Source organism: Tetrao urogallus (genome assembly GCF_951394365.1).
Source record: "Tetrao urogallus genome assembly, chromosome: 1".
NCBI classification, from domain to species: Eukaryota; Metazoa; Chordata; class Aves; order Galliformes; family Phasianidae; genus Tetrao; species Tetrao urogallus.
The window spans coordinates 50,074,566-50,088,077 of record NC_136813.1 but is presented as its reverse complement, the minus strand read 5'-3'; the positions used below and the strand labels follow the sequence as shown (position 1 = coordinate 50,088,077).

General features: G+C 35.1%; 1 protein-coding gene across 1 annotated transcript in view; it reads left to right on the top strand.

The window, feature by feature from the left end:
* UGGT2 (UDP-glucose glycoprotein glucosyltransferase 2) overlaps positions 1-13,512 on the top strand; it is a gene marked incomplete at its 3' end in the record, with an annotated part of 73,484 nt that overhangs the window by 42,883 nt on the left and 17,089 nt on the right. Inside the window, exons 20-28 of the mRNA XM_079539752.1 lie at positions 1,058-1,152; positions 2,056-2,262; positions 3,819-3,950; positions 4,901-5,028; positions 6,126-6,221; positions 7,267-7,369; positions 10,636-10,715; positions 12,120-12,309; positions 13,289-13,447. Coding sequence (XP_079395878.1) covers positions 1,058-1,152; positions 2,056-2,262; positions 3,819-3,950; positions 4,901-5,028; positions 6,126-6,221; positions 7,267-7,369; positions 10,636-10,715; positions 12,120-12,309; positions 13,289-13,447 — 1,190 coding nt within the window. The remainder of the gene's footprint in view (positions 1-1,057; positions 1,153-2,055; positions 2,263-3,818; positions 3,951-4,900; positions 5,029-6,125; positions 6,222-7,266; positions 7,370-10,635; positions 10,716-12,119; positions 12,310-13,288; positions 13,448-13,512) is intronic.

Below are 13,512 nucleotides of genomic sequence, written 5' to 3'. Positions count from 1 at the left end.
TCCATCTACAAGCAGAGGGATGTATGAGTTGGCTGTAAATGATGACTGGCTTTCAATCTGTAGGCTCATTTCAAAGGAATAGATCTCCTGTAATCCTATGAACTATAAGCTGGAGGCTGCATTTCCAATCTCTATTGCCATTGTGTTTCTCTGGACTTGAACAAACCTTAACCACACCTTCTTCCCAGAATCCCACTAGAACCTTGTAAAATTCCACTCTCATATCTGCTTATACCATTTAGGGAACATACAGTAAACCTGAGCAGACTCTTTTCTAGAGATGATTTTGTAAATGTTCTTCATGAATCATTGCTCTTCAGTGAAGAATAAAGAACAGGCACATGTAGACCAGGAAAAATGAAAATTTTCTGAATACGCACCTATGTTATAGTTATATAACTATGTTATAGTTTCTTAATACACACCTATGTTGGGCTGTATTTGATATATTCCCATTTATACCCAGATGCAGTAATTTTTACCCTGCTTTTGAAGGGCTCTTGTTGAAGGACTCTGCCTTTGCTGTTGGGGAATATGAATAGCCAAACTTATGCTTTCTTACAACTTTCTTATAACTACTTAATTATTTTCATGTCTGACTATATGATCAAACTTCTCCACAGGTTTATGTCAAATCTCTGATAAAATGGGTCTTGTTAAAGGAAGCTAGCTTACTATTTGGAGCCATTGTGTTTCAGTGTATAAGAACAGATCAACTCTTAATGACTGTTTCATATTCACAGAATCACAAAATATGCCAACTTGGAAGGGGCCTTCAACGATGGTCAAATCCACATCGTAGTCCCACACAGGACTATTGAAAGTTCAAACCCTATATTTGAGTGTTATCCAAATTCTTCTTAAACTCTGGTATTAATGTAATAAAATTCCTCCTGAGCATTTTATTTCTATCTGATTTGCCACATCAGATACTTACAGTTGAAGTCTTAAAGTTGAAGTTAGCAGTCAACTACACTCAGACTTCAAAATCTTGAACAGATTAATTCATTGTTGATGATTCTCCAGAATGTAAAGCAGGATTATCTCTAATTTTCAGATGAAGATGCATTATATGCTGTGACTGTCTGGATTATCGCAGATTTTGATAATCCATCTGGGAGACGACTGCTTTCTAATGCCTTGAAACACCTGGTGAGTTTCTGGCTCATGTATCATAATATTATTTTGAAAATAACCAGTGTATTTTAACTTAATCTGAAAAAACTAGCGATGTCTTGGCTGGAAGAGACTTCTTCAGCATCTCAGCATATGTACTGCATTGTGGGGGGCAAGGCCAGCTGCAGCAGCATCAAGTTAAGAAGAAGGATGACTTGCTTTCATTGGCTTCCTGTGCATCTCGTAACGTAGCATGGTGCCCAGCTTGTCCTTCTGCAAGTGAGAGAGCGCACTTCTCTGTTTGAAGAACCCTTTTATCAAGGGCTGATGTTTAAATTTTGCAGTTTAATTACGTTGACAACCACTGATTCATCCTTCAGTTTTGTATTCTTTATTACAGTGGAGTGTATTTGCCTTTTCTTCAGTTAGTGACACTGTTTGGTCCTATCCTAGAGTCATCAGTCTCTCATACTAAGATTTAAGTGCCGTCAATTATTTTAGCCAGTGAGAGAGTTTCCTGCTGATTAAGGGCAAGGTGATAAGTGGATAAATTACCTTGTATCCATTCTGTGCTCAGTTTGATATTTTTTGAAAAAACAATTTAAAAGCACATCTACAAAACCAATCCTGAAGTCTGTAAATGAACGTTTGTTCATTTGTACTCTGCAGAATGCTTGAAGGTAATTGTTTTATCAAAACAAAACAAAAAAAAATTCCTCTAATGTGTCACAGAATAGGTAAATCCTTATTAATAGCATTTTTGCTGGTAGTTGAAGTTCTGAATTAGGCGCTCTCGTGTATTTTCTAAACACCAATTGCTCCAAAAATTTAAATGGTAAAGGACATTTCAAACTAAGGGCATTATAATACATACGCATGCATTTAGTAACAGCAGATGGAACTGTAAAATTGTGCATTACTCTGTGTTTTTCATTGCAGAAAACAAGCAGTCATATACGAATCGGGGTTTTGAACAATCCTTCATCAAAAATAAAGGAAGAGAACACAGCCATTGCAAGAGGAATTTTGACAGCTTTCCTAACACAAAGCAACAGAAGCTTAAAAAGTTTCCTAAGTAAACTCACAAAGGAAGAGACAGCAAAATCCCTTGCTGCTGGAACTAAAATTGTTAAAATCCTCCTCCCAGTGAGTGCAAACTGAAGTGGGCTACTTTCTTTTTCATTTCAAATGTTTTATTTTTTCTTGTAAGGGCATGCAGTTGAGAGGAACAGATTTAAGCTTCACAGTTTCGGGGCCAGCAGATTCAGTGCTTTTTGACAACCTTAATGTGATGAGGAATAGGCATTTTCTCTAAGGTAAAGGAAGAAAACACGAGAGTACTGAAAAATATAGAATGGATAGCGGATTACTGAGACTAAAATAGTTTATTTTTCATCATTATTTCAAAGCTTGCTCTTCATTAATGTTTTAATGTTTATCAAGAATTAAGGGTTCAGAACTAATTATTTTTACCTTGCTGTTGCAGTTATGTAATAGGTGCAGACTGAAGCAGCTGAGATGAATGAGCGTTATAAATGTTGGTCAACAGTTCTTGGTGCATTTCTATGAAAATTCATTGGCTGAAAATACAAATGTTTCTGACTTCGAAGTTTGAATATAGAGTAAATCTGAGTTACCAAATAACTGCTGCAAATTACAGTTGTTTCTCAAGCTGTGCAGTTTTAGAACAAAAAATATTTGAAAGACTAGGAGAACTCTCAGGCACCGTTTTGGAAAAATAATTGATTGGCTCTTCTGGGTCCTGTTGTTCTTTCATTGTGAAATAAACTTTGAAAGATACAAGGTTAGCTAATGTAGGGTATGTTACTAATGAGTAATTACATTAACGAGTCTGCATGTTTCCACCTAGAAAGCACATATCAGTACAGTTTAATATAGAAAGATAATTTTGAGAGGCATTTTGCGGTTTCACTGTAAGCATGGCAGAGTTCCAGCATTTCTTTCCACTTTGGTTTGTTATGTGTGTTACTGGATGCTTTTGGACTCCCTAAACATGTCTGGGAGTGCTTTGCCCCTGTCCTATCCGGGGCCCTTCCCAGCTCAGTGGTGTCAGGGGGAATGTCTTCACAAAGAGATTGATGAGGTGCTGGCACAGGCTGCCCAGAGAGGTTGTGGATGCCCCATCCCTGGAGGTGTTCAAGGCCAGGTTGGATGGGGTCCTGAGCAGCCTGGTCTAGTTCCACATCTGGAGGTTGATGGCCCTGCCTGTGACTGGGGGGTTGGAAGTTGATGATCCCTGGGGCCCCTTCCAATACAAGCCATTTTATGATTCCATTCTATGTTTAAGCTGAATCAAATGAACACGTTAAAATAGGTGTTAGTTTTTAGAGTAATGTATTTTTTATACTTTTTACCTACAGATGAGAATGCATTTGAAGAGTTAACAGAAAGTGTTACTTTTCATGCAGTTGTGTGCTGGACCTTAGAAAAAGTGTTTGACTTTGGGCTCGGCTTTCCTTTCATGGTTATCAATGATTGCTCAAGGGTAAAATTTGTGCACCAACCAGTTGGGAGACCATGGCTCTGCACCAATAACATATACTTAAATTGAAGCTGAGGTGGTTGTTTTATTTTGATTTTTAGTTGCCACATAACTTAAAGTTCTGTTTAACTTGCTTCAGCTGTTACAAATTTAGTTTTGCTGAATCATTTCACAGTCTTGTACTTTACTTTTGCTTTAGGGAATGAATGATGATGCTTTTGAGAAGAAGTACAACACTTTAGGATTGGATATAATTAAAACCCACCAGATGTTCTGTCAGGAGGTTCTTAAGCTGCTCCCTGGGCAAATGGCTGTTGTGAGCAATGGCAGGGTAAGAAAGGAATTGTCATCTCTCTGTCTTTTTGTGGATACTTTTTATTTCCCGGAAGTTCAGTTTCCAACTAAAGAAAATGCAAGCTATTAATTTCTCGCTTTTGTAGCCTATTGTTAGAGATCATCATGAGTATTTGTCTTGTTTTATTTCTTATTTGCTTTCTTCCTGAATTGTTTATTAGTTCCATCTCACTGACATTACTATCTGTGTACTTATGTCATGCCCACACCTCTTTTAGAGAAAATCTGATGAAATAAATGACAAAATTCTCTGAATAGGTGCTTGATGTATTATTAATGACGTTTAGGAGTAAATATTGATCCTTATGTTACTTGTATTTCACACAATTGGTGCAGGAGAAACTTATGATCAAAATAAAGTTACCTTGACTAGAGCAGTATTTTCAAACTTTTCTGTTTTAGGAAGGAAAAAAAAAGTTTATAAGCATTACATTGTTCTGTAGTATTAATATTCAAGCATAATACTTTTGGTCTTTAAATTTTTAGTATGTCTATTCTGAAATCAATAGCCCTTACTGCAGTTTGGCTGTAAATTGACTGTGATTGAAAATACAGTGTTGGGTTCAATAGTATTTGCTAGTGGCAGTCAATGCCCTGCAGTACAAATGTACTTTTGTATAAATTGCTCCTTCAGTCTTTTCTATTTTATTACTCCACCATTAGGAAAAAAAAATGATATGCTGGTATCTCATTACTGGAAACTTCTTAGTTTGTGTACTTATCTACTCTTATACATTCTAAATGACTTCTGAGATATTACTTGAAATTCCACCCATGAAACCACAGAAAGTATATAGGGCTGTAAGGAGTTGCATATTGAATATTTTGCATTCACTTAAAATATTAATACTGTTTTGCTCAAAAAAAAAAAAAAATCAAAACAGTATTAGGATATTCTGTGCTTAGTAACATCATTTTTTCTCCTAGATACTGGGTCCTTTAGGTGAAAATGAATTCCAGACAGAAGACTTCAATTTGTTAGAAAGAATAACATACAGTACCTCAGCAGAGAAGATAAAAGCAGTTGTCAAAGAGATGGGAGTCAATAGTAAAAGGTAAAATTATTTTGGATTTTGAGGGTTTATTATCCAAACATACCATAAAGTGCTCTGTTTATTGATAGTAACAAAGTAATAATCCTTTTGCACGTGGAATTCAAATGTGTAGCAGTAGTACTTTTCATACCATATACTTGTATATACACCATATCTGCACTTAGGGTTTACTGTTTTGTGTTATGTATTTTCTGTCCTCTTAGCATCCAAGTATTCTAAGGAGACAATTTTAATGGTTCCTTTTTTCCTTTTTAGCACTTTCCTTCTAACCTTTTCCTGTAAACAGTTCCTACCACCTTATTGTCACTTAAAGATAATTACGATGAATAGTAATAAGTTTGGTAATATCCAGTGCATCTTTAAAACAAAGAAATATATGAATATTGATATTTGAAGTAAGTGCATTGTTTTTGGAAATCATTAGGAAAGGAGCCTGTGGAGGCATGGATAGATGTAGTGCTTTGATATCCTGCTAGGCAGTATTCACTCATCTGTTGATTGAACAGGTACAAAGTTGGCTTCTAGCCAGCTTCTAATCTAAGCATCTGATTTGTGTTCAGAGAAGAGAGAAAAATCACATTATTTTTACATGAAGACTGCAGAGAAATATTGCATTACTGTGTCTGAGTGTCATTTCTGCTATTTAGAAGCACTGGCATAACTGAGCAAATAAGTACCACAAAAACAAAATCGAGAAGAGGTAGCATTGTCAAGGAGATAAGTAGTGAGAGGAAAAGCATTTAATCAAATGCGATTAAATGTTCAGTGATGCTGAAATAGAACCACTGAGATAGCTAAAGAAATTCCAGTAAGAAATGCAAAAAATTTAAAAGATCTGGTTAAGTAAACTAGAAATTGTCTTCAGTTATGTTTGTTCCTAGGTGTTGTCATAGAGAAAAGAATAGAATAAGGAAATATCAGTAGATTATGCAATGCAAATCGCAGACCTGAATGTCAATTCTGATAAATCTATATTGCTTCATTTTAATAAGCCTTATGTAGACAGACACGCACTAAAATCCAAATGTTTTACTCCTTTTCTGATTAAACTCTTTGCAAACTGCATGTACCTTATTTATGTACCTTATTTAATACAGTGGCAGTGATTTGATTATGAAAATAGATGCTCTACTGTCGTCTTTGCCTAAAACAGAGATGAGACAAGATGCTAAATTACTTAGAGAGCAGCACAGGTGAGTTCTCTCTCTCATTATAATACACTTACAGTATTTCCATATTAAAATTAGAATGTCCTGATTATTACAATAGGTGTTTAGAAACGTGGATAAGCATGTCTGTTTTAAAAGTTACTGATTGTGTGCCTGTCTGTCCTAGTGTCACACATTTTTACCTCTCTTTTAATAGATAAAGTAGTAATACCTAATGGTTTTCCATCCTTTACGTTCATTGAAGAAGGATTACAATCTGTGTGAATAGAAGTGCTGATGTGGAGTTGGAAAGATTGGAATACATACTTTGCATTTCCCAAAATGTTAAGAGTTAACTTCACAGATCAGAAGTCTGTAAGCCCCCACTATTCTTCATTAAAATGGAAAACTCCAATACAGTCTTTTCAGTTCGTTCTGATTGCCATTGGCAAGGCTAGTGTACACATGTTCATACTTCAGTAACAATTTGTGGATTAGCAGGGTCACTTAATTCCTGTTCTCAGCTTGATCCTAAAATGCCATTAGATTACATTGAAATGCAAATTGTGTGGCTTATTGGCATCTGGTTCCTTACGAAAAAAAATGAGTGGACTATCTTCAGCTGACAGGTTGATGCTTGGCCAGCTCATACAGTGCCACTTCTGTACTCGGGGGTGTATATTGAATCCTTGTGTTTCTGATCCTAGATTTAGAAAGTGAGTATGCCAGAAGCACAATCTTTGGCTGTCACTGTTATTGAATGAGATCTAGAACACTAGAATTTACATCTGTCATGGGATACTAGTAGTAGCCATTTTAAGTTTAACTGAGCTGGAGCCAACCTGCTGGAGCAAAGACAGGTACAGTTTTTGAAAGGACATCTGCACGACAAACATGATCAAATTTCATGCTGGGCTTTTTTAGTGGTTGCTGTTTGGAAAGAGGAAAATGTCTTCATAAGCGGTGAAATCTCGAGTGTCTCTCAGGTTACAAAAAAGTGCCTACAAATGTTGTGGTTTTTTAAATGTTATTTCTACAAATTTAATTCAGAATTTTCATGTCACTTATTTGTTAATTGTTTTTTTAACAGCGTAGTAAAACTTGAACCCCAAGAGAATGAACCATTCTATGATGTTATTGCTATTGTTGATCCATTGACAAGGGAAGCACAGAAGATGGCTCATTTATTGATTGTAAGATGGTGGTCATTTCTCTTAATTTGTACTTCTTATTTCCATGTACGGTGGCAAGCAGAATTTAAATATTTTTAAATATCTACTAGGTTGTTAAAATTCATACTAAAAGGTCAGGGATGATCTAGTTCATCCTTGTAAGTACCTTATTTGTAGTTAAAATTCTGATATCCCATGAACCAGTCCCCCTTAGAAGTGAGTCCATAAATGCTCTTTATAGTGAATAGGAGGAAAGGAGGAAGTCATCTGTGTTACATAGAGGGAAAGGATCTCCCATTTCAAAATCTTAAGAGGCATATATTTTTTTCCATTCAACCAGATTACCTTAGTTTTCCAAGGTACCTAAATGAGGTGGTCTAAATCTGACCTGTAATGTCATCATAAGAAGATTGGACTATAAACCTTTCAGCTCTTGGAAGAGTATTTCTCAGTTGATGAATGCTATCGGGTGTATCTAGAAGTCTTCCATTGTGTGTAGCTATTGATCATCCAAAGAAAGACTGTCCTAAAAGCATAGCTCCTAAAATGGTTTTCTTTCATTAGTTGCAGAATATGACTCTACCTCAGTTCCTTTATAGTTTTCCATAAAAATGTAAATTTGTCTTCACTTTATAGTCCGTTAGAGTTCTGAAGCCTGCAACTTAATTTTTGCTGTGTCCTGTTTTATCTTTTTCTGTGCAATAATTATGAAAGTTTCATAAATTCTTACATTACTTTTTCGCTCCCATTTTCATGCCTTATTGTGCATTTTGTATGGAATGTTGAGAGTTGAGAGTCACTCTTCATACATAACAATGAAGCAATGTAAAACATGTTAAAATTTCATGAAATTCTGATCTTACAGTACTTCTTTTGGTTTGAGACTCTTGAAATAGTAATTTTTCTCTAGAATCAGATCTTTCATTTCCCCAGTCTCAGTTAAAATGAAATGTTGATACTAACAAATGAAAATGTTTTGGTTTTGGAGTTCACTGGAATCTCCATTCAGGCAGAAGTCCATCGTATGTTAAGTTGCCTTGAAGTCCTTGTAACTTGAATCAGGAGCCTCCATTTCTGGTAGTGCAGCAGGTTCTCTAATGAGCAGTATCTTCCTAAATGCTTGTCTAGGCAAATGACTCCCATGGGTGTACCAAGCTCTTCAGCTATTGTAGATGCTACTTGCTTCATCGCAGCTTTCTTATTCAGGAAGTCAACCCATCAGAGAGAATAATATTCTTGAAGCTAAACAAATCAGAAATATTTTAATGGATTTTTTGGATAAATGGATAAATTTGTTCATTTGTTTCTTTTATTGTATTAACATATAGTGAATTGTATCTTAAGAACTGCTATCCATATAAGCACTGTTTTGCCTTTTTCAAAAAGTTTTGTCATACACTTCAGCACTGAGTATTTCCAGATAGGACAGCAGTCACATTTGAAGTATAAATCATTTATTCAATCTAATCCTAATTTAAATATTGCCAAGTGGCAAAGTACAGATCACAGCTCTTGCTGAGTATTTCCAATGGTTAATTAATCTGACTGTTAACTCAGACTTGGAACCATAGCTTGTAATTTAGCTCCAAGCTTTATGTATTCATCTTCTGATCATTTCATCAGTTCTATTGAATATTCTGTCATAAGAATTTTTCTTCAGTATAAATGCTTCACGTTAAGTTGAAGTTCACACACACTTCCAAGTGATCAGTTGAATTATTGTGGTTTAGTGACTTAATGCTTCTCAGATGAGTTGTGGTAATAACTGACTGAAAGCACTTTGCCAAGTGACTTCACACACTAAATAAAACTTGGCCTTAAATCATTTTCAAGACATAAACCTACATAACTCAGCCAATTGCTACAGAAAGAAATATTCCCTGGAAAAAAAATCCAAATTACTTAATTCAAATAAACAGACTGAACTCTTTTAATACTTTGCCATAAGAGGATTTCCAATTTCCTTTTGTTTATTGACTACGGAAGAATTTTCCTCAGTACTTGCTGCTTAATTAATTTATTCTTACTATTATGAGTTGCTACTTTTAAAAGCACGTATCAGGCAATATCTGTAATAAGTCTTAAACCTTATTCTGCCCTGACATTATTCCTCAAGGTTCCTCTGTCTGAGAAGAGCTACCTAAGGTTTATCCATGCTAGATTCATTTGTTAATCTTAAAAGCTTTTTCAAGGTAATAAATATTATTAGTGCTGTGTAGGTTCTCATTTCTTGTTTCTTCCCTTGTTCTCACCTTTATGCTGTTTCCTAGGCTTTATTTTTTGTTCTGTAGTTTTTCAGTCATGGTATTCAGGTGACACAAAATGAGGGTGACAAACTGTGAGCAGTGTTTGGTCTATGTAAAGTTGTACCACTGTAGTAAAGAATGCATAGCTGTGGGCTGAGTAAAGAAAGAAAAATATTACTTTGAATAAAAGAGCCATTTAAGGAAGCCGTTGTCTAGCTTTGTTCCAAACTTACTTACCATTATAGTAATTGTTAGCCTTAGTGGTATCCATATTTTAACTTAGCCTTAATATCGTATTTGCTTTTCTAATAATATCCATAAAGGCAGACAAAACTGCTCTATACTTTCAAATAAGCACGTTTAATCAGAAACAACATAAATGAGGATAATCTGTTAAAGGTTTTTAAGAGTACTTAAAGGAATTCTTAATTTTAAACAAAATAGATTGCTCATGAAAATAATAACGAAATCTATTGTCATAGCTTCTATATAACAGCATCCAGAAGATGAGTATTTTAGTAATAAACAGATGAATAAACTAAAAAAAGAAGTAGAAAAACTTACAATAACTTGAAATTTTGAAATTGGTAAAATAGTTCAAACACACCATTTATCAATTGCTGGCTATGTTAAAATAATTTTCAGAAATTCACTATATGCTACAATTTCCTAAAAAGAGCAATTTCAGAACAGCTCTTTAAAAATCAGTATTGCTGAAAATATACCAGGAGTTGGACTCGATGATCCTTGTGGGTCCCTTCCAACTTGGGATGTCCTGTGAGTCTATGACTCTGTATTACTGATTTGACTCTCAGAAATATTGTGTGCTAAATCACTGACTTTTAGAAATATTCAAATCTTTATTTGGAATTAATAACAACATACCTTAATTATCAGACATATTTCAAACTTTATAATTTTTGAGATTTCTACTGAAGTCTGAGAAACAACAATAGGCCACAATGATAATTTTGGCTGATTTACAAAGTTTGGCAATCATCAAGAACCCTGTTTTACACCAGTTATTTTTTTTTTCTGTAGGTACTGAAAGACATTGTCAATGTGAAACTCAGGTTGTTTTTGAGCTGCAGATCTAAGCTGTCAGAAGTGCCACTGACAAGGTGAGTATTTTATAGCTTTCCTTACAAGTATGTGCTCTCAGATGGTTTGCTTAAAGAAAAAAAAAAAAAGAAGCCTTAAAAGTACATCTTCCATTAAGAAAGAAATGGTGATTAATGTTTGTGGTTTCTTTTGTTGCATTAGTTGTCTAGGAAAAAATAAACATTGCATCAGAGAGGAGTGATCTAGTCCATCAAGTTTGCCTCTTAGAAGCAATCCCTACAGGATTCAATGTAGAGTTTTCCATGCCTGTAGAAACTTGTAGAACAGGACTGTCTGCCTAACTTGAACGCAATCCACTGAATGTATAATTAATTTTTCAGATTCAATACACTTAATTTGAAGACAGAATTCATCTCAACATGTGTACAGTCCATATTTGAAATTTAGTTTTAAGTCATTAATGCTTTAAATTAAGCTTTAAATTGAATTTTTTATTAATTGGCTATAAAGACCACTAATTAAGTTCAGAGTTCACTCATTCCGTTACATTTACATGGACGTGAACTTCCCAGAAAGGATTCCTTTCCCTCTAAGAGGCATGTTTCAGTGCTGCTATCCATTGATCAGAAATTTTACCTGTAATCATGTTATGGGAGGGAACTGATGATAGCACCTGCCCTTTAGCTGGTAGCCTAAGAGAATTAATTGGTTACCCACAAAGCAGAAGTCCTTAGTTTCTAGTCAGTTTGTGAAAAATTGATCTCATGTCTCTTACACTGCAAGAGAGCAACTACATCATCAGTCTTGTGAGTGTCTTGTCTGAATGTTGTCACAGTCAGTTATAAAGGTAGCTACACTATCCAGGTTTTCATACTTGGGAAAGTGAAAGGAAGAAGTGTTCTGGAACCTGCCCTGAGGACAGGTCATATTTTTCTTACAGAGATAGTTTCATATGAAATGCATCCATATACACCTTAGTCCCAGTACTTTGTGGGAAAATTGTATTCTTCTTGATGGGTACAGGCCTTTTTACCTTTTTACTTTCCACAGTGAAGTTTTTTCCATATGAAATACCGATTGCTCACGCCTTCCATCTTCAGTGCTCTTCCAACTCAGTTCGTGCTTTGGCAGAGGGGTTGGACTCGATGATCTCTGGAGGTCCCTTCCAACCCCTGTGATTGTGTGATTCTGTGTGATTCTGTGATTCTGGTTCTTCTCATTTTCTCGGATACTGGTAGAGGAAGGAAATAATTGTTATTCTGTTGTTCCAAGAATGATCTCACTGGAGAATACAAGAGTTGAAAAGGAACAGAGAGACCTTTCCTTCCCTCTGCTCTCTGCTGGTAGTATCAGAAACTGCTGGTATATGTTGACTTTATAACATATTGTAGAAGAATACTGTGCTTGTGACTCAGACTTCATACTTGAGTTAACATGGTTTTGTTTGAACTCTTCTTTAACAGCTTCTATCGTTTTGTTCTGGAACCAGAAATAACATATGGGATCAACAAACACCTTCCTTCTGAACCTGTGGCAAAATTCCTAGAATTGCCAGAATCACCCCTTTTGACTTTAAATATGATCACTCCTGAAAGCTGGTTGGTTGAAGCAGTGAACAGTTCCTGTGATCTTGATAACATTCATTTGCAGGATGTAAGTAATAGTTTGTAGGCATTATAAAATTTGTACTGGGCTTTCCACCACGAGAAGGAAAAGAAAATGTCATGGGATTTCGCTCTGTTCTCCAAAAATGCTTTCTGTGGTAACTGATAATTTGGTCAGTTTTTACTATTTTTATTTTATTGTGTTTTTTTCCAACACATTCTCTCTTAAAAACCCCACAAAAACAAGTATTTTAATCTAGAATCATAGAATGGCCTGGGTTGAAAAGGACCTGAGAGATCATCTAATTTCAGCTCCCCTGCTGTGGGCAGGGTCACCAACCACTAAATCAGGCTAGTTTAAAGGCAGCAATTAAATTTTTTAAAAAGGCAGCAGAATAGAAGTAAAATTGGTTTATCTGCTGTGTTGAGCTTTTTTTTCTTTACAGAAGTATTCATTTTTTGAGATAAAAATGTATCAGTTAAATGTTTCTGTGTGTTAGTTTTCCATTTCTCTTCACTTTTTTATACATTTTCAGTAGTAATAGAAATATGATGTCTGTATCTTCAAATAAGTCTAACTATATTGCTGTTTATTAGTATACATTAAAATATAGATTTAAATATATTTTATCCTTTTTTAGTTCAGATCTTATAAAATTCTATTCTTAATCCTCAGTTTCATAATAACTAAATTTGTTTCATTCACAATTCTTATGTAAAATGTTGAAGGTATTTGTTCCACCAAAACTGTATATTTGGAGAGTGTATGATGAAGGTAAGATTGGGGATTGCCTTACCAAAGTTCAGCTTCCTCAAAAGTGGAGGGATGGATCCTTGCGATAGTGATTTTTCCTCTTTGTCTTGAATACTTATTTTAAACTTGAGAGAACTTCCCCCTGGAAGGGCATTCTCTTGGTTTGGCAGTTGAACGTGAGGTAAATCTCATACATTGTGTTTGTCCTTGTGGTAGGTTCATTTTCCCACATAGTTAGATGACATGATTTAGTAATAAGATATTCCTTCCACAGATAAAAGGAACTGTTGTAACAGAATATGAACTGGAATACATACTGCTTGAAGGACATTGCTTTGACGTGTCAACTGGACAACCTCCTCGAGGGCTACAGTTCACTCTGGGCACAAAGAATAATCCTGTCATGGTTGATACTATTGTGATGGCCAACTTGGTAGGTATTTAGTACAAAAACAGTCATTACAATTAGAAGATTATGAAATTCATTTTCTTTAAATC